Consider the following 26935-nt stretch of genomic DNA (forward strand, 5'->3'; position numbering starts at 1 on the left):
TGGATGTACTGACAAATACGTATTAAATTAATAGTTACTACTATTATGCTGCAATTGTAGAAAATGCAGTATAAACAAAACATGGATAGGAACTCTATTCTAAAACAGTACTGTTCAGAATCAGAAAGCACTTGTGTATGTTGGGAAGTTGCAGCCCAAAGTCTTGACATGTCAGAGTTGCATAATATGGTCAATGTGCTCCTCTGGATTTCTTCTGTTTCATTTGGGACTACCAGACATCAGTTGTGGCCTTGGACTCATTAAAAAAGACCTCAGGCCTGTGTGCTTTGAATGAAATGGTTTGTACTTTTCCTTTGACTGTGACATGTATAGATACATGTAAATGACCCACTTAGACCCAAACAGAAACTGCCAGGCCTTATCCACAAGCTAAACACTAGGAGATGAAGGACAGAGTGCTGAAACTTTTCAGACACTCACCCCCAGTCACAGATCTGGCTAGAATCCATTATCGTTCTTTAGCTCACTTCCCCATCCCAGTTTGGACCCAGCCATATGAAAATCATTCTTGACCCTGTGCCTCGTGGGAACAGTTCAGAGCGAACTCCTGGTCTAGGAAAGACCTGGCTTGGCTGTTCTAGCTGGTCTATTCACAAGAGGAATAGGGTCAAGACTGATTTGCATATGGCTGGGTCTGAACTGGGGTGGCGAAGTGAGCTAAAGAACGATGATGGATTCAACCCAGATCTGTGACTCTGGTTCAGTGTCTGAGAAGTTTCAGCGTTCTGTCCATCGTCTTCTTGTGTTTGCCTACACACAAACTGTCTGGTGTTCGCCTAGACTCCAGCAGAAACTGCCAGGCCTTACACGCACGGTCTCGTCTCCACCTAGACCCAGTCAGAAACTGCCAGGCCCTACACACACCAAAACCAATCAAGAATTCAGCCATTGCCGGCTGGCCAGCCCACATTAGATTGTCTCCATTGTGGGTGCCTATCCAAGTTCATGGAAATCTTTGAAACTGTTACTTCATCTTGGAAGAAACATTGACATTTTTATCTGATGGAAACATCTAGCCGCAGATCCCTTACCTTTGAACTTCCAGGCGTCATACTAGATCAGGAAGATTTTTCATAGCAGTACCCCTGCACGCCAGTAGGTGGCATCGGTCAACTCCGCATTACATCGTCATTGTCGTGTTTGTTGTGAGGTCCACATTGTCAATATAACCGCCACTCCGGCGCGCTGACGTCCATTCTTTTCTTTCCACACCAGCCAGTGCCGATCTGTTGAAGATAGCTACCCCCTGTCATTTTTTGACGGATTATTTTTGACTTTTGTCGACTCCGTTGGTGTGTTAGGATGTCAAATAAGGAGACCTCGGGGTTCAAGCCGTGCAGCCCCTGTTACTGCGCCACGTCAGTTACAGACCTCCATTTTGTTTGACTGTGATGCAACCACGATTCCAAGTAGTGCTCCGACTGCTGGCCCATGGCGCCGCATTTTTTGAGGGAGCAGTCCCTAAAGCTTCTTGTGTCCTGGCCTCCAGCACAGCAGAGGTCGCCTCCCCGGTCTCTGTTAAGAAGAAGGCCCGACCACGACTCGGGCAATTCGAAGTCCTCTTCTTCGAAGTCAGGTAAGAGGCACCACAAAAAGCACAAGAAGTCTAAGCGTGCTTAGTCTCCCCCCTAATTGGGCACAAAGTTTGGTATCCCGAACTTCTGGACATAAGCTTCGATCCTCCAGACAGGCTGCCCCTTTAGGAGGATCGTGTGTCGCAGCAGCAGGGGATGGTCCCCCACCCGAACCCATCCACTCTTAGCCTCCTTGGTTGGAGATTGAGCGGCGACAGTTAATAGCTTCTGGCCTTCCTCCTAAAGTCTGTGAGGATATCTATGCAGCGAGGCGCCCCTCTACCAAATCAGTATATGCCTGCCAATGGAACAAATTTTGTAAATATTGTACAGATCAGTCTGTTGACCCTCTATCTGCTGCCTTATGTGAAGTCCTTCTCTTCACACTTTCTTCTGCCCGGCAGGGCTCTGCTCTGGGCACTTTGAAGAGTTGCCTTTCGGCACTTTCTTCTTTTCTTCGGCTGCCTGATCGGCCATCTTTATTCACATCTTCAATTGTGCAATGATTTTTGAAGTGGCTAACCCATTTGTTTCCTCCTTCTTTTATCATGCCACAGTGGAACCTTAATTTGGTGCTCACCTTCTTAATGTGTGCACTGTTTGAGCTGCTGCATAACTGCCTTGTGCGGTTGTTCGCCATTAAAACCACTTTTATTGGTTGCAATAACCTCTGCCAGGAGAGTCCGCGAACTACAGGCGATTTCATCAAAATCTTCTTACCTGATGAACTTCCGGATAAAATAGTACTCCAGATTAGGGCATCTTTTCTTCCTAAAGTGGTAACACCCTTCCATCTGGGTCAGTCGGTTACCCTGCCCACCTTCTATGTGCCCCCGCATACTTCCATGGAAGAGGAACGTCTTCCCCGTCTGGACACAAAGAGCATTGTAATTCTACATTGATGACAAAAGAGTTCCAGGAGGACGACCAACTGTTTATAGGGCACAAAGAGAGGCTGTGCAGTCCAGAAGAGGACTATATCCCGATGGGTTATCCTCAGAATAAAAAAATGTGTTGCTCCTTAGCGAAGAAGGAGCCTCCTGAAGGGATAGGGCCCATTCCACCAGGGCAAAAGCAGCCAACACTGCTCTCCAGCATGGTGTTCCCGTATCTGATATTTGTCAAGCTGCCACGTGGGCTTCTCTGCACACGTTCGCCAGACACTACTGCCTGGACTCCCAGGTTCGCACAGTGCCCCTTTGGTCGTGCTGTTTTACAGGATTTTCTGGTCAGAACTGTTCCGAAGTCCCTCCTCCGGGGTTGTATTGCTTGGGCATCTGTTCAAAGGTAAGGAATCTGCAGCTTGATATGTCTATCATGTGGACAAGTTACTTACCTTCGGTGACGCCTTATCTGGTAGAGACATGATCTGGCCGCAGATCCCTCACCAACCCACCCATCCTTCCCGCACCGTGGATCGGTTCTAGTGTTGAGGGCTATTTCCTTTCAGGGCCCTAGTTGCCTTTTTTAACACACCACTGTCCGTCATTTCATGGCTCCATGCTTATGGCGTGGAAAGTCGGGAAAAGTACTGACGTCAGCGCTCTGGAGTGGTGGTTATATTCACGATTCAGAAGTCACGATAACTACTAACACAACGTCACACGGAGTCGACTGGCACCACATACCGGTGCAGAGGGTTACTGCTATGACATTTTTTTCCTGATCATGCTTGAGGCCTGAAAGTTCAAAGGTAATGAATCTACCAGATACCGAAGGTAGGTAACTTGCCCATTTGATTTTAGGTATTGGGGTAGTCGTTGGACCGCCGGAGTTCTTTAGGAAGATTTTTTGTAAGACCCTAGATGGTTTCAGGAAAAATAAACAACCTTTGAGGGGCGTATGTTGTCTGCTGTGGTCTTGACTGCTAAGGGTCATTGCAGCCAGGATTGACCAAGATGGATGCTCCGTTATTGATGGACTGTCTGCCTCACTTGTAAGTTTACCAAAGTGCGAGTAGTTTTATGATTTTTTAATTCCTTAAAATGGAACCTCAAATTCAAAGGAAGTTGGCGGTGTCTTGTATGTTTGAGTTACATCCATCCAGCAACTTATAGACTGTGACATAGTGTATAAAACGGAATCCAGTGATGGGTACTGTGTGGTTTTTCTTCTTTCATTGTTCCCTTTTTGAATTGCAGAGCTTCATGACCCAGCCCATGAAACTTGATTACAAGACGTTAGCTGCGCTACCCAACACCAGCCTTCAGAAAGTCAACCGGGTAAGTTACTCACCTACAGCTCACCTACCCCTCTTCTTTGTGGCATGAGGTTTAGATAATGGTACTAATTTTGAGAATGCATACCCTGGTGATTTACCTCTCATTAATAGTAATGGTGTTTGGATCCAATTCATTTGAGTGGGAAGTGAAGACCAATGAAAGTGGTCTGCCTTCCCCTACACTCGTGCACAAAACTGTCGGCTGCTCAAGGATGCAAAACAGGTCCTTTTCTTTCACCATTGTTTGAGTGACACAAGACATCAGATGTATATATACTCCGCCATTTTAGGAAAGCTGTTGGGGTTCTTTACCAAACCGTGACATTCATTTGATTGAGTCTGTCTTCAAGCCTGTATTGGGCATCACAGAACGTGTGCTTGGTGGTAGATCGATCTGCCTTCTCTTTTCTCAGACCAGAGTGTTTACTTGCAGGTTATTGCACTTCGTGACTATCAGTCCCGGTCGTCTTCCGCGTCCTCCTATATATCGTGCAGAGTCACTGCCTGTTGAGGTCTAGGAGGTAGTGTGACTTTACTGACGTGGTTGTCATATGTTTCCTATGACTTCTATTTCTCTGGGTTCTTATTTTGTCCTTTGTTTCTATGGGTGTATATTTTCCTGCTGTTACTGTTTTAGTTTGGTGTCACCCTGGGTCGCGATGTCAACCAGTTACATCGGGATGCTTTGGGGGACGATGAGTCAACACATGTGGGTTAAAGAATGATCCACTCGTGTTTACAAGCCTGGACAAGGGCCCAGTAGACAGGCTGGCGAGTCCACCAGGCACTTTTCCAACATGCAGACAGGAGGAGGCTTATAGGCTCATTGCACAAGGAGCTGCTAATTCTTATGATATGAAAGTCAAACACTGACATTAGCGTCTGAAACTTGAAAAGGAAGAGTTGTGGGCTGTTCTCTGTATGGTTGTAGCAGCAGTTGGTGAAATATTGTGCGTAGCATGCTTTAATGCCAGGCATGACTTGAGATTATGTCCTGGCAGTGGAGGCAGTCACAGAGACACACCTTGCAGCATTTAAAGATGAAACAGTCCTGCCAATAGCAGCATTGTCAATCCTTTGGATACTGTTTGTGCACTTCCTGCCTGGTTTGTCCAATAAAACCCAAGGTAGCTATACTGCTCGGGTTGCCCCTGTGCCTCTTTGTTCGAGATCTGGGTCTCTTGGGTTGAAGTCTAAACCATGTGTAAAATCATTGTTTTTTTATTTGCTGGTCCAGAAATAACTGGGAGTGGCATTTTATATGTTGCGGGCACACAGAGGATGTTAGGGAAATGGGTAGAGTTGTGTACAGTTCATTGGTTGGCACAGTATTATGGATGTTTTATGTGATTTGGAAGACTTGGAAGCATGGGGGGGAGCGGTGTAAGTTTGTTGGCATGGTTGCATATTTTGGGAACGAGGATAGAGTTGAGTAAGAAGGTTGGGAGGTGTGGCACAGCGACCGGAGCGGCTGACTCCAGAGCGCTGGGCTCACAGTTCGGTTGCCGGCGGCAGGTCAGCACCATGTGACTGGGCAATCGCTCACTTAAACTCTTCGATGGCCCCCAGCGCCTTGAAACCTTAAGGGCTGATATGTTTGTGCTTTACAAGTATGGATCATTAATATTTATTATTAGTATAAGGTTGGTGTGGCAGCAGTGAAGTAAGCAGAATTCTGTGCAGTGATTTATAAGGCAGCATGTCATGGGAAAATTTGTGGGACACTTCATATCGCAGCTTGTTGGGGGAGTGGAGTTGTGTAAGGTGTTGGTGCTGGCAGTGTTATATGGAAGGGCAAGGTGTTTTTTGTTGTTTCGTGCGACAGTGTTGGGATGAACATTCCCTACATGGCTTGGAAATAGTCGGTCCTATTCGTGTTTTCTAAACTACCCTATATTTTTCTAATTTGCCCACTAGAATTCTCAATGATATATTTGGTTTTGTCAACATCCTAGCTGGTTTATAATGTCAGAGGGACTGCTGAGCTGTACCCTTACACTTTTTAATTTGTTTGACTGGTGAAACGGTGTGATCCGTTTTGATCCTGCGCGCATGCTGTACAAGATGGTTGACTCCTTTGTATAAAGCTGGTTACGGCCATCTTTGGTAGATCAGCTTTCATTGATGTATTTTCTTTCCCATTCTGCGTAACCTTTGGAGCTATGTAGTGGGAAAGGTCTATAGCTCATTCCTCCTATCTAGAGTATGTTCTTCTGCCCTGGGTTTACTAGACTTCTCCCATGTTCCTGTGCTTGGTCCATCTCTCTTGACAATGGGAACAGATGCTGAACAGAGCCTGAGCCCAAAACGCAAAACCTGGTACTTGTCAGAACGGATGTGACAGCGGACAATATGACCAAGGGGGCAGGTTGCCATACCGAATTTGAGAAAGGCTCCACGTTTTTAAACCTGTAGACAAACTTGTTGGCTGAAACTTCCTGCCTTTGGCAGTGGAGGAGTATAAATACTTCCCTGCCCCTTCCCCAAAGGACCACATGAAGATTTCTAGTTCCTTAATCCATTCGGTCCTTACAAAATTCACGACTACCAACTGGTTTTAATAGTTGGGCTCCTATAATTGTTTGTTTTTTGTACCTCATTTCCAACTGAACACCACCACCTGGAAAACTTTAGGAACAGAGACTTGGATGCTCTAAGGTGTTTTTTCGGGGGTAGCGGTGCAGATTTCATTCTGCCAGTGTTGTAGCATCCGCAGTTTGCTCCAGTGCTAGAGCTTGATTTGTTGTCCCTGCATCTGTGCACCTCGTCCACTTTCAGTTCCTTTTTTAGGGGCAGGAGAAAGGGACTGTTGCTAAAGAATAATGATCCCAGCGCTCCCAGCTGTCCCAGAGTTTACCCAAATGCCCCATAGGATACAATAGTGCCACTGTTACTAAAAATCTAGTGTCTAGGGTTAAGATACTATAGTAATGTTTGTGGTCATAGCTTATACCCAGAAAGTGATAACACATTCTAATTTTGTTATGCCTGTTCTAGTTTTAACCGGTATTGTTACAGGTAGCTGTTAAATTGATTTTCTTTTTGTAAGCTACCGATTAGAGGCTGCCTTTGAATTTTGTTGATCGTGCCACTTAATCTGAGTTCATAGCTCCCTCCACCTTCTGCAGTAAGCCTGGACAGCTCGCTTTTGGTCCTCTTGGAGATAAGTTCCCAAAGGGAGTAAATTGTTCCTCCAGTTTTTACTGCAATATTGTGAGAAAGTGCCATCTTTCTTGCATTGGTATGCCCCCACTTTTTTCTGACTGCTGATGTGCTTTGACTGAGTGTGCCCTGGGCTCCTGCCAACCAGGTACCTAGGGCCTGTGTTCCTTCCCTAAAACCGTGTTGAAACTAAAACCCAATTGGCATCTCTGGCCACCTGTCGGCCCCTAATAAATGGTACCCAGGGCATGATGACCAGAGAAGGCCCCTAAGGGCTGCAGCACTTATTGTGCCACCCTTAAGGGCCCTGTACCCTGGCACCCACACACTGCCTTTGCAGGCTGAGTGCCTAAGTACAGAACTAAACAAAGAGTCGACATGACACACATCCCTGTGTGTCATGCCCACAAACCCACTGCCCTGGCATACTTCAGTCACCCCTCTAGCTGGGTGTCCTATGCCAGTGGTGTGGGCACAGGTGCATGAGCCCTGTGCCCCTACAGTACCCAGGGCCATTCCTGGGCACTGTAATTGCAGTGATGCCATTTAGAGTATATGGTGCGTGGAGTTCGTGATGTCGACCTCCCAGCACCATATACTCTAAATGGCATCACTGCACTTACAGTGCCCAGGAATGGCCCTGGGTACTGTATCATAATGGCTACACTGAAGACTGACAAGTTTGGTATCAAACTTCTCAGCACATTAAATCCACACTGATGCCAGTGTGGGATTTAATGAAAAATGCACCACAGAGGGCATCTTAGAGATGCCCCCTGAAACCTAACCCCAATCCACGTCTGGACTGAGAGGCTGCCACACAGCAGACATGTTGCTGGACCCCTGGGTGGAGAGCCCCCTCTTCCCCCCGCCTGGGCCTGCAACAATGCACATCCTGGGCGAGGGGCTAGGTCTCCTCCCCCAGGACGGGCAGGGGAAGCTTCAAAGGCCTGCCGCCTCTGTGAGCTTCTCCATACCATTTGCTGTACCCAGCAACTGGCCCCCACCAGTCCTGACCCCCACTCTGGCGGGAAGACTGGCGGGAAAAACTACGTCAGGAAGGGGGGGGGGTGCCAGCCTGTGCCAACCCCACCCCTCAGGTGGGGGAGACGAGGTGAAGCACGACCCCGGGCTCCGGCCATCTTGAAGATGGGGAGCCCTGCTCAATCACAACTAGGCTCCTGCACCCCGCCCACAGGAGAGGAGAAGGCTTGGGGGGTGTACCCACCCCAGGACAGTGACCTATTGGTCCCTGCCCTTGCCCTACCTGTAACGCCCCTAAATTTAGTATTTAGGGGGCTCCCTGAATCTTCCTTCCTCAGATCCTGATAAGAAAAGAAGAAAGAAGATCAAGAAGAAGACGACCCGCCATGCAGCTGCTAACAGGATGATAACAACTGACTTGGCACCAGCCCTACCGGCCTGTCGAACCTGGAACCTGTTCCTACCTAATCCCGGTGACTCCTGCAGACAGCAACCTTGGGACACCCAGAGGACCTGCCTACCTTGACTCTCCCAAAGCCTGGGACTCCCATCAGCAAAGGCTCTGCTGCAACAACCCCCCCTCTGGTGCCAGCCTTGACTCTCCCAAAGCCTGGGACTCCCATCAGCAAAGGCTCTGCTGCAACAACCCCCCCTCTGGTGCCAGCCAGGAATCTCCGGACCAACCCACTCTGCACCCGCCGCGCCCGACCCGTGCCCGAGTGATCCAGGACCATGAAGACGTCCCCCCGGCGACTGGGACCCGAAGTCAAGTGCCCGAAGACCCTCCTCGACGACCCAGACGACACCTGCAGCCTCAGGACAAAGGACCCCTCCGACCACGACCAGCAGGGGGTAAGATTTCCCAACCTCAAATGACAACCCTGCACCCCGCGCCCCACGGCCCCCTGTGCCCAACTCCTGGGTGCCTACCTATCATCCAGGATCCAAACTTACTCCTCAAAGTGTTGGTCGCTCCAGAAGATCCTCCGTCCCCAAGCCTGCAGCCTTTGTTCCCTTTTCAAGTTCCTCATTGAATAACATTGAGCGCCCAACGGCTCAAAAGCACCCTGCACCCAGCCGTCCGAGTGCCCCTGGCAGTGTAACCTGTACCCTATCCTACTTCCCCATTTGCCCTGAGCAAGTGACCAGGAGCCCAGCTCCCACAGCTGCGTAGCCTTCTAGCCAGCAGCCACCAACCGGAGGCCCCCTGCCCCCCCATTGGATAACATTGGGCCTAACTACCTCTGCACCCGGCCGCCCCTGCGCCGCTGAGGGTGAGCCAACTGTACCTACTTGACCCTGGGGCACCCCTGCGTCTATGCCCAGAACCTTAACTTCACCAGTCGAGTACTCACCTAAAAACCGGTAACTCCCTTCCCTGCCATTGGATAACATTGACTGGTTTGACTCGAAAAACCTTCTAAGTGTGAAGTTTTGAAAACTTAAAAATATATTCATATAAAATCAACCGAATTCAGAAGTACTCACCTGGGATCAGGAGAGAAGCTAGTATTGAACCTTGTAGCCCAGTACTGAACCGCAAAAGTAATCCTAACCGAGTTTACTACTAACCTGTATTTTCTCCATAGGAATCCATTGTCTGCTTTTCTATGAAATTTCTTCTAAGTGTCTACTTTTGAAAACTTGAAATATTCTTTAAAAATCATACGAAATACTGAAACGTAATTACTTACCTGTTTTAAGTTGAGACCCCAGTGCTGGACCTAGGAGCCCAGTACTGGATTACAAAAGTAACGAGATCATACTTTACCTGCAACCTGAATTTTCTCCCCTTGGATAACATTGACAGATTTCCCTTGAAAAGTTTCTGTGAACTTTTGAAATAGCTTTTTATTCCTTTAAAATCACTGCAATAACTAAAACGTTTTTACTAAACTGTTTCCAGCTTAGACCCCAAGACTGAATCTAGGATCCAGTCCTGGGATTACAAAAGTAATCTATTAAGTAATTACCTGCATTTATGTAGAAAAACACATAGAGCTCAATGCTAAATTGTGTTTAGAATTGTGTTGCCTACTGCAACCCCTGCACCTATTGTGATTACACAGTTTATTGCCTTTCTGCAAAGTACTCATCTGAGATCACTCATATTGAGAAAAGTATATGTTTACACCTGTTTGTTCTAAAAAATAAAACTATATCTGTTGATATAAAAACAATTGGCCTGGAGGTCAGTCCTTGAGTGTGTGAAACCTTTTGCTGACTGAGTGTGTACAACAAATGCTTTACACTGTCCTATGGTACTGCCTTACTGCTCGACCAAGCTACCACTTTAGAGAGTAAGGTCACACCTGGCTTTAACCTCTGTTATACCTCTGGGGTTTGTGGACTCTATACACACTGTACCTTACTTTGGTCCAGTATATATAGAGCCACTTTCTCACAAATATCACTTCAGTACCTGGGACACCAGTGGTAAGACAGTTTCCACGCAGGGCACTGCCCAGTTAGCAGGACCTTAAGAAAAGGCCTTGCAATCCACATGTGTAACAAGGTTAGTATGGTAGTATGTGATTGGTAGAGATGCTTCAGTGTAACGCATGCTGTATAACCAGGGAGCTCGATCCATGGGAGTAGCCATAAAAATTAGGTATCACCCACCCCCACTTTGAACCATATCCCGAATTACATTGAGTGAGTGGAGTGAATGAACAAAGTAAGTGATCCCATCCTTTCCTGTTAGGGTTTCAGTCTTTGGTTCTGTCTTGGTTTTTTCTCTCACATTTGCTTCCTTTTTAGGTCTCCCCTAACACACCGCGCAAGCGGTCTGTTTACAAATAGGCCTGTTGTCAGCTTGCAGGGGGCTTAGCCCATTGCTTATAATTAGTTTACTTTAGTCACCTTCCTTTGCTTACTTTTATCTGTTTGCTTGTGTGGGCTATCCTTCCACATGTTGTGTTTATCCCTCCCCTGGAGCATGGCCCCTTTACTTTTTTCCTTACACTACTTACTTTTGAAGCCCTATTTTTAGGTCGAGCCTAGCGCAGCACGCATGTGCTGCTGTATGGGAGGCTTCTTGTAAGCACTCTACACTTCTCCGTGTGGGTCTGACTACACCCACACATTGGATTGGACTTTGCGTGTGTCTTTCAATAATGAAAGCACGCAAATGGCTAAAGGCGGGTGCATGTTCCACCTCCTTCCCACGGCGTTTTGCTCTTTGGAGCAAGCAGCGGCGCGCACGGTGGCAGATCGGGTTACTCGCAAGGCGCCGTGCTTTCGCTTGCTGGTTTTAATTTGCAGCGCGGCATTCTTTTACTGTAGTGTCCGTGCACCTTTAATTTCTTCCAAACTCGTGCTTTTGCTTGCTGGCTTCAATTGCCAGCGCTGCACACTTTTACTGCAGCGTCCGCGCACCTTTTTTTATCTTCTAAACTCGTGCTTTCGCTTGCTGATTTTAATTGGAAGCACGGCACGCTTTTACTGTAGCATCCAGGCACCTTTATTTCTTCCAAACTTGCCCCATTTCAGGTCGAGGCTAGCGCACATGCTCTGCCAGACATATATTGCTCGCCTCAACTTTCCCTTCCGTCGCTGTCTGTTTTTTGTTCTCCTCCTCCCCTACTCTTATTCGCAGTCCTCCCCCACCCTCCAAGCCCAAATGTAGCTGTTGGTTTTTCACACTGGAGAGACAACGCCGAGATCACGCACTGTGGATCCCCACCACCAGCTCCCACCGGTTCACGGCCTCTGTTTACTTTGTCTGCATGTGCAGGTCATTAACCCTTTCCCACTTCTGTCAATACTTTAAACTATGTGGAGGTATAGGCATGCTGGTGCTTTAAATTTGCTCTGCACCAAGCTTATAACAAACCAGATTGACTGATTAATTACAGTGCTCCTTTGATTTAAATAAGACAGGTGCTTACATAAATTTTGTTACATACAAACAATCGTGGATTTCCACACTTGACCAAAACGTGTGATCGTGGGCAAAATACTTCATCTGCATGTTGCCAGCTCCAGCTGCTCACAAAGGCGTGACGCTGGACACCAATACGGAGTGCCAAGTACAAGTTCATGGGGTTTATTCTAGAATAGTACAGGTGACTTCTCTTTCGGTGACTGTGTTGCCTCGATGCTGCGCTGACAGGCTCCATGGTGCACTGTATTGTAGACCAGAACTTAAACAAGGCGTCACCCCTCGTTATGAGGGTCAAAGGGCAGATTCCCATATTTCACACCTGGAGGTGGCAGCAGCACACAGACCTGAGGGAGGGGCGACGGGGGCTGGAGCCTCCACCTGGCACCTACCGGTGCAGAACGTGTGACCCTGAACACCAAGGACTGGCAGCATCTACCTCGAGATGCAGCCAGACACACGGGGCTACAGCGCCAAGTACCACTGCGCACCCGCCAGCTCATCAGTGTGACATATAAATCTTGCAACAGACATCCATGTTACATATAATAAGGAACCACCCTGTTTTAGATTGCCTTACTGCATTGTTGGCATTTATTAAATGGAAGTTTTTAAACTTGAAGTTCGAAACATTAATTTCCCCCCACCCTCCCTTTTAACGACAATGCCATTAGTGAACCTAGAAGCAAGTCAGTTGCCAGGGGCAACAGACAGCTGGCCTAGATCCGTATTGTATTTAGAGCAACATTATAGTCCAGTAAATCAAAGACAATAGAGCTTTTTGTATAGTGTATATTCTGAACTGAAGTATTTCCCAATCTCACTCGTGAAAGAATGAACAAATGAGGCACAGAGGAATCCAATATCTGCCTAAGATCACACAATTTGAGGTTTTTTGATTCCACAGTGTACAGTTCAGTCACTGGAGCGTTATCACTCTCTCTCCCCTTGTTGAAGCAAGGGTTAGTTAATGCTGTGTATTTCTTGGCATATGAGGTATGAAAAGGGGACGTTCAGAAACCACATGAAGGCTCCTCTCATTGCGAGGGTCCACCTGAACCTGAAGCAGAGCCCCAGCGCCCTCTTGACACAAGCCTGTAGCGGCCACCTGGGCTCTAAGTGAGTGGGGTCGTCCAGGTTTCAAACCTGGTGGTAAAATAAGTTTTAGCTAGTGGTATTTTTTTTTTTGTTAATCAGGACAGCTCCCAAACAACGTTTTACCAAAAATACTTCAAAACAAGCACTTACAAAGCCGAAAGGAGGGAAGGCTAATACCAGATCTACTAGCTTTGCCAGTGCTTGTGGGATAATGGAAATTAGCTTGCTTTAATACATGTATCTGTGATTAGGTGATGTTCACTCTGGGTGTTTGTGTGATGGTACCAAACTTCCTTGGCAAGCAACATTGTCTGGACTAGGGGTGAGGGCGCAAGGCATGGCTAAGCACTTAAAAGGTCCTAAAGGCAAGACCTATTGGCTATGCTAATGCTTGTTTTCTTTTGGGTTAGGAACTCTAAGTGAGTGTGTGTTTTCCAGCTGTCTCCCTCGTGAACTTCTCTCCCCTCCCTCCACCTCGCACTGTATTTTTCTCTCTAGTCCATGCTTCTCCTGTATGCCCCTCCATGTTGCACTCACTCTTGTGTGCTTCTCTCACTTTGTGTTGCTTTCTAACCAATTTGCTTGTCCCCCTCCCGCTCCATGTTACTCTTTCTCGCGTGTGTGCTTTTCTTAAATAAAAGAGTATAACATCAATTTGACAACATACGCTGACGACACTCAGCTGGTGTTGTCTATACACAAGGACGGACCTACTGTTGCAGCAAATTTCAAGAATGGGATGAGGGCCATTAGCAGTTGGATGGCTTCCAACTGCTTAAAACTCAACTCATCTAAGACGGAAGTTATGCTGTTTGGAAACATTCAACCTTTGTGGTCCCCTTTATGGTGGCCTGAGGAACTGGGAACTCCACCTCAACCTGTTAGTAAAGTCAGAAATCTGGGAGTGATATTTGATAACAAGCTCCTCTTCCATCATCATGCGAATGCGGTAGTTTCATCTTCCTTTAACATCTTAAGGAAAATAAAGAAACTCTTACCGTTTCTTCCCATAGCTTCGGGAAAAACACTCATATCCACACTGGTGTTTTCTCGCCCTGACTACTGCAATGCCCTCTTCCTCAATGCTCAAAAAAAGGTCATTTCCAAGCGTCAACTTATACAAAATGCCTCCGCCAGAGTTTTATTGGGTATTCCCAAATACAGCTCTGTCTCTGGACATTTAGACCAACTGCATTGGCTTCCAGTCAGAAGTCGTACGAAGTTTAAGACCCTCTGTATTGTCTATAAGGCAATAAACAATATAGGCCCTAAATTCCTGAGAAGTTCCTTTAAACCTTTGGTAACCCCTAGAACGTTGCGCTCTAACACCGCTCACATGCTTCAGATTCCTAGAACAAGGAAAGTTAACTGGGGAGACAGATGTTTCACCATAGCAGCAGCGAAATTGTGGAACTCCCTTCCCCTCAATATAAAGATTAGCCCATCTCTGATTGTCTTCAGAAAGCAGCTAAAGACTTGGCTGTTTTCTCAATGACATTACTCATGGACCTTTTTTATTTATTATTCATTCACTGTCTCAACGTTTAATCACTGGGTATTTAGTTTTTAGCCTTTAGCGCCGAGACACCCACGGGTAATTGCAGCGCTTTAAAAATTGCAAAAAATAAATAAATAAATTCTTCCTCCATCCGTCCCTGTTGCTTCCCTCAACCGTGTCCCTCCATGCCTCCCCTCACCTGTGCCTCTGTGTTCTATCCCATCACCCACACATCCGTTTTTCTTTCCCCCTCCCCATTCAAAAAGAAAAACAGCCTGTTATTTTGTGTATTGTATTCAGCCAAAAAATGCCACAGCATCATACAGCATCGCTAAAAACCAAAGATTGTTTTCTTAAGTTGTTTATTAAACGTGAAACAAATTAAAGGCAAGGATGTAGACTGAAGTAGGAAGCAAAGAAGGGTTACTAAGGCGCAGCAAGCTTTCTTCAGCCCAGTACCTGTGCAGAAAGGAGGGTATAAGGAAGCGATAACATCCAATGCAGTGTGGTTCGAAGTGACTTGCTAAGTCATAGGGTTACCAGCCTAATGTACTATTTTGAGCTTTGTTTGTGATTGGATGCCTGCCCCAGGCATACTGTTATCCCCACTGTAGCATACTTATCTATGTCTCAGTCGCCTTAACCACCCACCTCTCCATACAGCGAGACCCCAGAAAGACACTTAAAAATAAGTGCATTCTGGGCAGCTCTTATGGCCATGCACCCGCCCCTGTGACATCAGCCATGACGCTGTTTTGCCTGCACCTCTTTTAGCACTCCGAACGTGAACCTGTCCCAAGGACATCCAAGCACTCTAGATGATCACCAGAGTATGTTACACATTTTCAGGCACAGCAGGTTAAGTGACTTGCCTAGACTACCGAGACTGCGAGCAGACGTTGGAACTTGACCCTGCTTCCAGGATCAGCAGCTCTGGAGCCATGGCCACATGTCCTCCCCCTCCATGCTTGTGGCATTTGCCACCTGCCTCCACTTGTAGCATTCTCCACCGCTGGGTGACTGTAGATGAACACCAGAGTGTGGGACTAGAGATTCAGTGTGTAGTGCCTTGAAGACAAAACATACATAGCCATGTTTAGGTCTTGCCTACGCAGCGCGCAAGCGCTGCTTTGGAGGGGACCTTGTGCAATCGCTCAGGACTTGTGCTTAAACGCGTGCATTGGCATTGGTTTCTATTGGCACTCGTGCACTTTTGGCATTTCCCTTGCTGGAGTGACCAGCGACGCCATCTGTTTTCAATTATCTTGCTCAAAACAGATGCCACCGCTGCTCGCTCCCGTAAGGGAAACGCTGTGCGTGCAAGACCTAACAAAAAACACTGAAAGGGATGAGATACTCCGACATGGATCTGGTAACCGGAGAGATTTCTATTTCATGCTTTTGGAAACGAAAACCATGTGACTAATAATTTTAAAAGCTCTTGTACATATAGCAGAATGACTTTCACTGGACATTCGCATTACATCAACGGAGTACACAAGGATGACACTGAGCATGCCAAATGAGGATCCTACGACTGATGAATTAACAGCGCTACTCAATAACCGCCTGCTCACCTCTTCCAGTTTCTTGCCATTGCAGGTCACGAATACAAAGCTCTTCTTGACGGAGGCGGCCATGCTTCTTGTAGGGTAAAGTTTCCGGGGGGAATACGTTTGCATCTTTTCTGTACAGCCAATAGACGTAGATCTGAGCTGCAGCTCAAGTCTCGTCTTGAACCTTATCCCGCCCACGTCAAACAAGGAACATGCTATAAAACGGCTCCAACGTGGCAACCATGATTGAAATAAACATTGTATTACATTTAGCACTAGTCCCTATAGAAATACAAAATCGCTCAATTTAAAACAGCTGCAGTTGTGAAAAAAGTTTCAATAGTCAGTGCATCACTATTTACCAGTATAAATCCACCATTTCAAAAAATTCATAAATGCATATCCATACAAAATGGCTACACCCTAAATAAATTCACAGCAGAACTGTGGCGGTTACTGAGATTCAAGTAGCCTTTTGTTTATTTCCTTGCCTGTTTAGTCCATGTGCTGTCAGAGAGTTCCGTGCTTTTGATTAAATGTACTCGCTGGTCCCCCTTGCCTATTTGTGTTTCCCGCTATGGAGTTGCTGCCACGGAGCTCACAGGAGTTTGCCTCAGCCCAGTACAGGGAGTGATTTTTCTGTTGCCGGGGTTCACGAGCCTTCGAGTGGTATGGAGGCTACCCAGAGCTTTGCGGGGTGCTGCACAAGGACATCAAAACAAGGGACAAGGTGTGTTCTGCTCTAACCCCAGAGACTTTTGCTTGTCTTCTGTCATTGTGTGCTGCCATTGGTGTTAAAAATAAGCATTGGCATAGCCAATAGGTCTTGCCTTTGGGACCTTATAAGTATTTGGTTATCCAGCACAATATCCTTGGTGCAACATCAAGCGTTACATAGCTAAACACTCATAAGGTCCCAAAGGCGAGACCTATTGGCTATGCCAATGCTTGTTTAAATGTCTGTTGTGGAGCTCAAGTGATTCCAGCACCATCGCACATTTAAGCAGGGAAGCCAGAGTGGAAGTCGCATCTCCTGTCCGACTGCACACGACAACGCACTTCCCAGTGCTTACCTACTGAGCATCTCTTGCATAAACAAATTCTCTCACATTTTAAAAGTTCATGCCCTCCAAATTGGCAAACTTACCTCTTGCTACTTCCCAAGATGCACTGAAGGAGGAAGCTAGAAAGTCCCACTTCCTCCTTGGTGCTTTCCTTATTCATCCAACACTTCAGCCAGGAGGCATGAAGTGAGAACGTTTAGATTAATTTTAAAAAGTGCTTTCTTGCTTCGGGGGAATTTGCATTATCAATTCCCCTTTTAGGTCGAGCTAACTAGACATGGCAAACTCCTAGTTTCAAAAGACCTATTGTGGAGTTTCCAACAACTTACAGTGCGCTTACAACCCGCCCGTTGGTTACCACTGGTTAGCTTAGTCACGTTCATTTACTTGTTTCTTATTTGATGGTGTTCTTTGTCTTAGTGTGTCCATGTTGTGTGACCCTCCCGGCGCATAGCCTCTTTACCATCTCTGATTGGCTAGCTTATTTCTTCTACTGCTGACTTTTCGGTAATTGCTTTTTGCTTAAGTTCTCCATGGGCGTGCATGTTCTTTCCTGCTCTCCACTTGTGTTTGACCCTCACCTTCTGTGTTGCGGTCTCCCTCATGTTGCAGGCTTTTTGTGTGCTTTTCCCAGTCAAACTCCATACCTCCCCGTGTTTAATGTTGCTTTCTCACTTGTGTACTTCTAAACCCCCGCCATCCCTGTGTTGCTGGCCCTTGTGTGCTACTTCTCCCCTCCCCTGCTTCCCTGTTGTCTACCCCCACTTGCTCTTCTGTTGCCTGCCACACCCACAGTATTTTCTGGGGATGGGGGAATAGGTAGCAAATTACTGCCACTCCCTCTGCCTTCAAAAAGTTATTTTATGCTTCTACTTTTGATTTTTTTTTTATTCACCAATTCAAAATCAGTCAATTAAACAAATGGCACCATACCACATGCATGCCTACAAAATGACGCTGTTGCCCATCCTAAGCATAATCGTCAAAAGACATTCCCAAAGCCAATAAATAGATCCCAAAGGTGAGACTTATCAGATTTGCCAATATTAGTTTTCTTGGTTTCATTCTTTGTTCCCACTTTTAATGCATCTTTCCTTTCTACCTTTCTTGCTTACTTATTTTTTAGGTCGAAGCCTAGCGTAAGACTGCCGCATGCGCAGTCTTGCTGGCGAGATTTAGTGATATCAGGTGAGACTCACTAGCGGACTTTAAGCCCCGCCAATCTTTTCCATTGGCTGGCGTCACCGTTTAGGGGAAACAGTGGCCAGCCATTGGAAAAGAGCGCCATCTGATGTACACTTTTCTCTTTTAGAGCCGTCCCACTTGGACTGGCTGCCCTGACTTACTGCTGGCGTAAAAGGTTTGTAATCTTCTTTATGGGTCGAAACAGATGGCCCCATAAAGAAGATAATAAACCTTTTACGCCAGCAGGAAATCAGGCTGAGTCCGTCCAAGTGGGACGGCTCAAAGATAAGTCTACGTCATGGCGTTCCTTACGAAAGATCAACCTCGTGTCTCAGACCTGCACCCTCCCATCTGCATGGTCGCGATCAGGGCCACAAAGTACTGTCATTTGCTGGCTGCCTCGCCACTCCATTATTTGTTCTCCCCTTGGCTTGCATGCTTCATGCATCTTCCTGGCTTTAGCCCTTCCCGGGAGCAAGGGCCAAGTACTACTAGTCATACACAGTGGTCATTTTAGAAAATATTTTCGGGATTGCTTTTTTTTGTCTTGGAGCACTCCAAACAGTGATCGAATTTTCAGTTCACTCGCTCCACCCATCTTTTTTTTTTCTTAATGCAGTTTTATATACCGAATGTGTTAGAAGACTTTACATGTGCGACAGGGACATCCAATGATTTGCTCATAAAGCCTACACCAGAAGAGCAATTTACGTGACCACCTGTTACTTTACACAAGAATAAGTTTGTTTTTGAGGGAACAAGGAGATTAAGTGATTTGCCCAAGATCATAGAATGTTGTGCCGACACAGAAACTCTAATAATTGTACGGACGGACATAAAACTGTACCTGAAGCTGTATTGTGGCCTTCTGCCTGGTGGTAAACCAATCCTAGTGATCGGGCAGCAGTGGCACACAGGCCAGCCTGAGCAATGTTTGTCTTTTCACTTTTTATGTGAGAGGTGTGGCGCCGCGGCCAGGGCGACTGACACTGGAATCTGGGGATCAGGGTTCGATCCCAGGCTCCGGCGGCAGGTTTAGCCCAGCACCATGCGACTCTGGGCAATAGCTTGCTTAATCTTCCCGACGGCCCCCCAGCGCCTAGAGACCCTAACGGGTGATTGTGCGCTATACAAATGTGGATTATTATTATTCGGCGGATCAGACCACTTGCAGCGTGTAATGGGGAAGGGCAAAGTTTCTAATAGATCCCTTTTGCCGTGCTCCTCAGTAGCAAGTGTTAATGCCAGATTCATAGGACTGTTGTTTACATAATTGTGAGGAAAACAATACCTAGGCAGTATTTCAAAATATCAGACAATATTATAAAGACCAACACTGGCAGCAGAACAGTTTCTAAGTGGTAACAAAATTTATTACAATCACATAAAAAATTATACATGTATCTTGCATCAATGATTAAAAATATACCATCCTTAGAAAGTACATATACATAAAAAATACGTGAACATGAGTGAATAAGTTGTGTGTCGACGCGTTTCGGCGGCCAGCGCCTTTCTCAAGACAGTTTACAACTTTCTAACAAAGTGAAATAAGACAACGATTCACTCCACAGTGGTTAGCACTTCACACTGTGGGGATCCATATGGTGGTTAAAATAGAATTGCTGCTTCAATTCGTGCACAATTCTAATCTGCTAAGTTTGCAGTTTGTGTTATAGTAGACCGATATACAAGGGCCTCAGCAATATGGCAGAATGGGTCCCTATTGCCCGGAAACACGAACTTCCTGCACACGGAGCTTGTAAATTTCGACGCCTCCACAGACTGATTCAAACTCTCAGGCTAAAAATTATCGGGTGGTTTTTAGAATCACAAACGTTATTTAATGTGGGGTCTGTTATTCGGGTTGTTGCTGAATCGCCGTGCTCAATTCCAAGCCTCCAGAGTAGGCTCTTTAAATTTCAATGCGCTCGCACAATGGCGATAAAAACACATGGAGACGATAAATGCTTCTCGAGGAGTTCCTATAGTTTCATGGATGGAAACCACATGGAGGCAGATGTCTTACTCCGTCAAGTTCCGTGATGAACACCATTGTGTGGGCAAGAGCAGGATCAATTTTCATAATGGCAGCAGTGACGCATCTCTAACTGACCCTCTTCCTTATCACATATCCATTGCCTACTGATGCACTTATTCTCAGCATGGCTTGCCAGCTGTAAACAATTGCAAATGATAAAGGTATGCGGTCTTGTTAACCTCACCCCTTAAAGCTCATCATTTTCTTGATGCTTTCTGACTTAATGTTCCATCATCTTGGTGCTATGCACACTGTTTAAATGCAGTTTTATATGCGCAAACACCACCCAAATGTACTATTGGAGCGATTTACCTGAGTGCCAGTTACTTTACACAAGGACACGTTCGCTTTTTTGTAGGAACAGGGAGATTAAGTGATTTGCCCAAAATAACAGGATGTTGTGCTGACGCCGAGACTCCAACCTGCTTTCCCAACTCCATAGTCTGCAGCTCTGGCTTAACGCCACATTCTCTCCTCCTGTCCTAAACCTCTGACTGTAAGGGCATGTCGCACTTTTTTAAAAATGTTTTTAAACTATCACTTTGTACAAGTACCTCTCAGTGCCGTGCCATAATGTGTTGTATTACTAGCAAAGATTCAACATGTTGAAGAAATACTCCTCGAGTATTTTATAAACCCTGTCCTATTTTACACAGTGTGTATTGCATGATCTACATTGCAAACACTTTCAAGCTTTTTTGTTTGCTCACCAATCTCTAACCATGGTAGCTACAGCTCCCACTGTTTACAGTGCACCTATCTCCGCAGTAACTGGTTTTATCGAGCCAATAGAAGGCGCAGTCAGCGGCCTACTGGACATCTATTTCCCCACTGGGTACGGCAGTTCAAGCGTGATCCAGAGTGATTAGCCTCTGGATCTGAACTCAAGAGACGGGAGTTGGGTTTTGGCAGGCATCATTAACTGTGGCACAAAGCATTATTATGCAAGAATTTGAGGAATTCTTTTCCATCTGGATATATTTGCCATCATCATGCAGGGAAGGTGCTGGCCAGCCTGCCAGTTACATGGGCTGATGGCATTTGATACGGTCTTATTTATATATTTTACTACCCAAATCAGCTGGATTACGTGATATATCAAGTGTTGCCACTTAGCTGGTTAATCCAACCCACCACCGCCCCTAGATGGGCTACTCTAAGGGTTGCCAAGCAACGCCTGCACCTGTTTTTGTGAAACTTGACATGCTCTGAAGTTTGGAGCTTTTTTGGGCCCTTGAAAAGCTTTCAGAGCGTTAAAATAAATTAGCCATTCCTGTTTTACCTAACCGCATGCGTGCGGGCAGAATTCCGCTCGTACGCGGAGTTTTGCGAAACCGCATTTTACGTGACGAGCTGAGCTCGTCATCAGCGTAGCAGGAGGCTACCTCATGACGAGCCCAGCTCGTTATCAGCGTGGAAGGGGTTAAAACTGCATTTACCTGCTTTTTGCCTAAATGTTTGATTGTCAGCCAGCTGTGTTGACACAGTTCAGGTTTTTTTTTATATAATCTACTGCATGAACTGCCGTCCGTGAAACACATTTCAACCTTGGAAACACAAGGAGATGATGGAGGAAGCGCTGAAACTTTTGAGACACACTACTACCCCAAGTCACAGATCTGGGTTGAATCCATCATTGTTCTTTAGCTCACTTCGCCACCCCATTTCAGACCCAGCTATATGCAAATGAGTCTTGACACTGTGCCTCATGGGAACAGTCCAGCACGAACTACCAAGCCAGGTCTTCCCTGGGCCATAAACAAGCATCCAGGGTTTGGCTGGGTTCAAACTGGAATTACATGGGGAGCAAAAAATCGATGAAGTTAGGCCCAGATCTCTGTACTGGGGTGAATGTATGACATTGTTCTGCATTCTGTCCATCTATTGTTCTTTTTGTATTTATCACCCCGAGTGGAACGGGTATGCCCAGACGTGGGTCCCGTGCTCTCCATTCCACTTGAGTCAAGCTATCCTGTCTGATGAGGGTTGAAACCCCGGAACTTGATTAAGATGCTTGTTTCCAGTCCAGGGAGGACCTGGCCTGGCAGTTCGGGCTGGACTGTTCCCATGGGGCACAGGGTCAAGACTGATTTGCATATGGCTGGGTTCAAACTGGAATAGCATGGGGAGCCACAAAACTATGGATTTAGGCCCAGGTCTCTGTACTGGGGTGAATGTATGACATTGCTCTGCATTCTGTCCATCAATTGTTCTTTTTATATTTCAACCTTCCCACCGTCCGTACACATACATCTTCGCTGCTGTGCCATTTTTGCTATGGGCTGTAGGCAATGGCATGCAAACAACGAAAGAAGGCCATAATTGTTGTCCAGAATTGCCTGTTAAGCCAAACTCAAAATCACAAAACTGGCTGTGAGGGTTTCACCGTGGCAAGTGGCACTGAGGCTTCCCTAGACCAGAAAGAAATCCAACACCTTTCACAACAAAGTGTTACACAGTTTCCCCCGGTACAGCTCAGCATTGTCCCCCTTTACAGAGCAGGGTCACAAAAGATTGAAGAGGGCAGACACCGTCCTTGTGAAGCACAAAATATTCAATAAGTGGTCTCGCTAATCTGCAAAAGGGAACGAAAAGTGAGTATGGAAAGTTTGAAAAATGCTCTAGAAAAAAAAAATTGACAGCAGGGAGTTCCAGTAACAAGGGTACAAGATTTGGACACCGATGGACAATTTTATGGAATTTAGAGCCTTTTTAAATGTTTTTCAACTCAACATAATTGCACTGTACTCCAAACCATATAAATCCTGCCACATAGCAACAATCCTTATAAATGCACTCCACACCATGCCAACATAATTTCACTAAACGCCACACAGTTCCACGCCACACAGTTCCACGCCACACAGTTCCACGCCACACAATTCAACTCTACACATTTCAACTCTACACATTTCCATCCCACGCCACTTAATACATGATTCCACTCCACAACATAATTTCAGTGCTCACACCACATACATCCAATCCACCTCACTTTCCACATTATGCCACAAAACTCAACACCACTACATGCCATTCAACAACACACAATACCACTTCACATAACTAAATTCCACATTTCCACTGCCGCATAAGTTCACTAGACATAACTCCACACAATTCCACAACAAACCATTCCATTCCAATCCAACGTTCACTATACCACTCCACATAATTGCTATCAACATATTTCCACTACCGCATAATTCCACTACACGTAACTCCACACAATTCCACAAGAAACCAGTTCAATCTACATAATTCTGCTCCACACACATCCCGTCCATAACACATGGCTAAAAGCCAATGTCATTGACCACGCCATTAGCTCTCGGACTGCCGAGGCATTGGCTTTGCCAGTGCTTGTTCTTTCCAGTTGTCATTATTCCTCCCGCACACACAGTCTCGGTCACTGACTGTTTCAGGGTCTTGGGAACGGCGGCCCTCCTCCCGCAACCCTCCCGTGCAGTAAGATTGCAGGTTCAAAGGCTGCAGCCGCCGCTGCGCGAGCCTCGGGGCGCCCTTCACTGTCTCAGTGCGTGACTGGGAGGTCGCACCGCCACGAGAGGGTCGGTCGGTGCTCCAGGCCTGCAAACTCCCACGACGTGGATGCATTGGGGGTGTTGTTTGACTAGTTGTGCTCGTGCAGGAGGCCGGAGTCCCAGCGGAATGTCAGCCCGGGCCCTTCCAGGGAGGATGACCTTGGGGCCAGTGACACCCCTTCGAGTTGGAATGCCAGGATGGTCCGGGTGCAGGGGCAGCTGCTCCAGGGGTCTGCCTGTCGCACATAGACCAGAAATAAGAACAAATACATTCACAAATAGGAAGCCAAAAACCTCACATAAATATCTTCATCATCTTACTTATATTTCGACCTGTGGCGAATGCGTCGTAGGATTCAGGGGGCTTTGCAATTCAAAGGGCCTTGTTGCTTTTTGTCTTTCTTTATCTCTAGGCGCTCGAGTTTAGTGTTGCAAAGACGCAGAAGCGCTTTTGTTCGACCAAAGCTAAGAGCCCGCAGGCATCCCGAATACAGAGTGCCTAGAACTGCTTCAATTAGTATTAGTAGTCTGTTTTTATTAAAAGGCGCGTGCTTCGCCGTTCCGGGCCGCGTTACTTTTCCTAATTTTTTGCCTGTTTATTATACTTTGTAATATTTACTTTCTAGTCGCCTGCAGCTGATACTAGTAATGCGTAAATACACCAAAGTAGTACATACGGCTCAAATACCATTGTACGGTAAAGTACTTTGTTCTTGTACCTGGTAGTTATCGACGTCACTGCAACAGCATCATAGGGTATTGACTTTATTATGCGCACGCTGAAACAGCTTGCCTTTCCCAGTGCCTAAATGTGCAAGAAGCTTCTGTTGTGAGCGCCTGCGCCGGGTCTGGTGGCTCAGTGGACTAATGCTTCTACTGTGGGGGCCTGTGTTCGACCTCATGGTCACAAGTTCAAATCCCGGCGGGTCACGCAGCCTTCTATCCTTCTGAGGTCGATAAAATGAGTCCCATTGGGTTGGGTAACAGCAAATATATGTTATTCAGCGCCAAGATCCTCACGGGAGAGCGTGCTTTGTACAAATACCGGTTATTTGCACCTGTCTTTGTCTTCCCAAGTGCAAAAACGCCGTCCTTTGCTGTACCGCGCACACGGAAGCCTCACTGCTTGCTGTTGGTGTTTTGAGGTTTTTCACTGCGCCTTTTGAGTGCTAGAGGCGCTTAACTTTAACAGTATAACTTCTTTAATTGGAGGCACTAGACAATGGAGTGCTTCATTGGCAAATAATGTCTGTAATTATATATATATATATTTCAGAATACTCGCAGGTACCTGGTGTCCTTTTATGTACATTTTTGGGCTCAGTCGTGTAGAGACGCCAGAGGCGAGCCTGTTCTCCGTTCTGACGTGCGCTGCGAAGCCTCAGGTCGCTGGGACGGGCGCTAGGAATGTCTGTGTCATGGCACGGTGGCCCGCGCATTCCGGGAGCCGGAGGCTGCTATTTCTGCCCGAGCAGGGAGGAATGCCCGGGTGCCCCCTCTCACAGCTGCCATTCCAGGCCCGTGAATCAGGACCCAGATATTAATACACTGTCCAAGCCCCACCCCGCCTCGACAAGGACGCAGGGCCTGCTCTCGGCGCGGCCGCCATCGCTTTCCCTCCCGCGGTGGATGTGCAAGGTAAGGGGGTGCAGCCCTGGGGTGGAGGGGCGCACTCGGCCGTCCGCCCGCCTGCCCTGGGAACAAGTCTCGGCGGGGCGCGGGAGGCGCCGAGTGCGCCGGGGGTGTCATCGTGAGATGGGTGTGTGGGTGCGCAGCGCGGCTTATTAATACCTTTAGGGGTGCTGTGGGGGAGCCTGTACCCCTGCAGCGAGGCGGCATCCGGTGCTGCCTGCCCGCCGGGCATTGCCCCGATGGTCCTAGCTCGGCAGCTGGGCCTCTGGTGGGGGCCAGCCTCACAGCCGGCGCCCGGGTTAGAGAGAGGGCGGCGTTGGGCAGGTGTGTGCCGCTGTCGTGGTCCTATCCATGGCTTCATGCCCACTGACCCACACGCTTTTATTGTGCTCCACCCCACTGACTGGCCGCCTTATTAGTGGCCCCGTCTAGGTCGTTCATAAGCACCACTCCCTGCATTGAAGCCGGTTCTAAGCTCCCCCGATAGTTTCATGTCGTGGGCGGAAGACCGGAGTGCATTTGTAAGTACTTTTCTTTAAATCCTGGCGGGGGTTGCTCGGCAGCGCCCCTGCTGGATACTGGTATTCAAGACTCTTCCATTCAGATAATAGAATTGTCAATTTTGTGAAATTAAACTTGTCCCATAAAACTGGTAATAGCGAGCAGTGAAGGCTTACTCCAGGAGACAGTTTGGGACTCGAACACAGGTACTTGTGACTGAACAGAATACCAACACTGCACCACCACGAGCCGTTGAGGGCCTCCCCCACACGCCGTGCGCCCTCTCCGGGGGAGTGGCACTCGTCCCCACAGCATCGTGGCCGTTCCCACGGAAGGCTGGTCCCTTCGCCTCACTTGTGGTCCAGTGCTTGAGCTGGAATTTGGCAGCGTTGGTTTCTGATCTCGCTTTTCCCATTTAGCCAAAGTACGTTGCCTCCACCCTCAAATGTCTAGAGACGCAACTGCTGTGTTCACAGATTGCTAGAAGATGGGCATCTGCCTTTAGATTCTGCTCCCAGCTGTCACTCGGTGTGATCTTTGTCCTTTCCAATCCTTGGCGCTGCACCCTAATCTGCCGTAGCTCAAGAGCTGGCCTCATTGATATAGAGACAAGGCCCCCTTCATTGTGAAACGTTTACTGCTGTGCTCGTGTGGTCCATGGGTGTCTCCTGCTGGATCCTTGCGTGTGTCCTGGTGCAAGCGCTGTTTATCCCTCCGCCCTGGGTGTGTTAGTGTGGTCTGCTTGTTCTGCTGGTTAGGTTGCTGGACCAGTATTATTGGCTAGGTTCGGAAATCTCGATCTAGCGGTTTGTATAAACTGCTGCGTAAAAACCACACACAGTTCAACTGCGCCTTACGCTTCAGTTGTGAAGTGTGGTGTGGATGTGCTTGTTGTCTGTGGGGGTGCTCTCTGCATCACTAGAAGGTATTATAGGAGGATGCTTTGAAGCGTACTGGCGTCTATAGCATTTGC

The 26935-nt window shown here is 47.1% G+C and overlaps 1 protein-coding gene across 21 annotated transcripts in view; it reads left to right on the forward strand.

Moving 5' to 3' along the window:
* The window catches only part of SCRIB (scribble planar cell polarity protein), a 576647-nt gene that overhangs the window by 406328 nt on the left and 143384 nt on the right, over positions 1–26935 (forward strand). For all 21 annotated transcript variants that reach the window (XM_078686589.1, XM_078686596.1, XM_078686598.1 and 18 more), the window contains one exon: positions 3737–3817. In XM_078686589.1, the coding sequence (XP_078542715.1) occupies positions 3737–3817 (81 nt within the window). The remainder of the gene's footprint in view (positions 1–3736; positions 3818–26935) is intronic.

The sequence above is a fragment of the Lissotriton helveticus genome, chromosome 4_1 (assembly GCF_964261635.1).
Source record: "Lissotriton helveticus chromosome 4_1, aLisHel1.1, whole genome shotgun sequence".
NCBI lineage: Eukaryota > Metazoa > Chordata > Amphibia > Caudata > Salamandridae > Lissotriton > Lissotriton helveticus.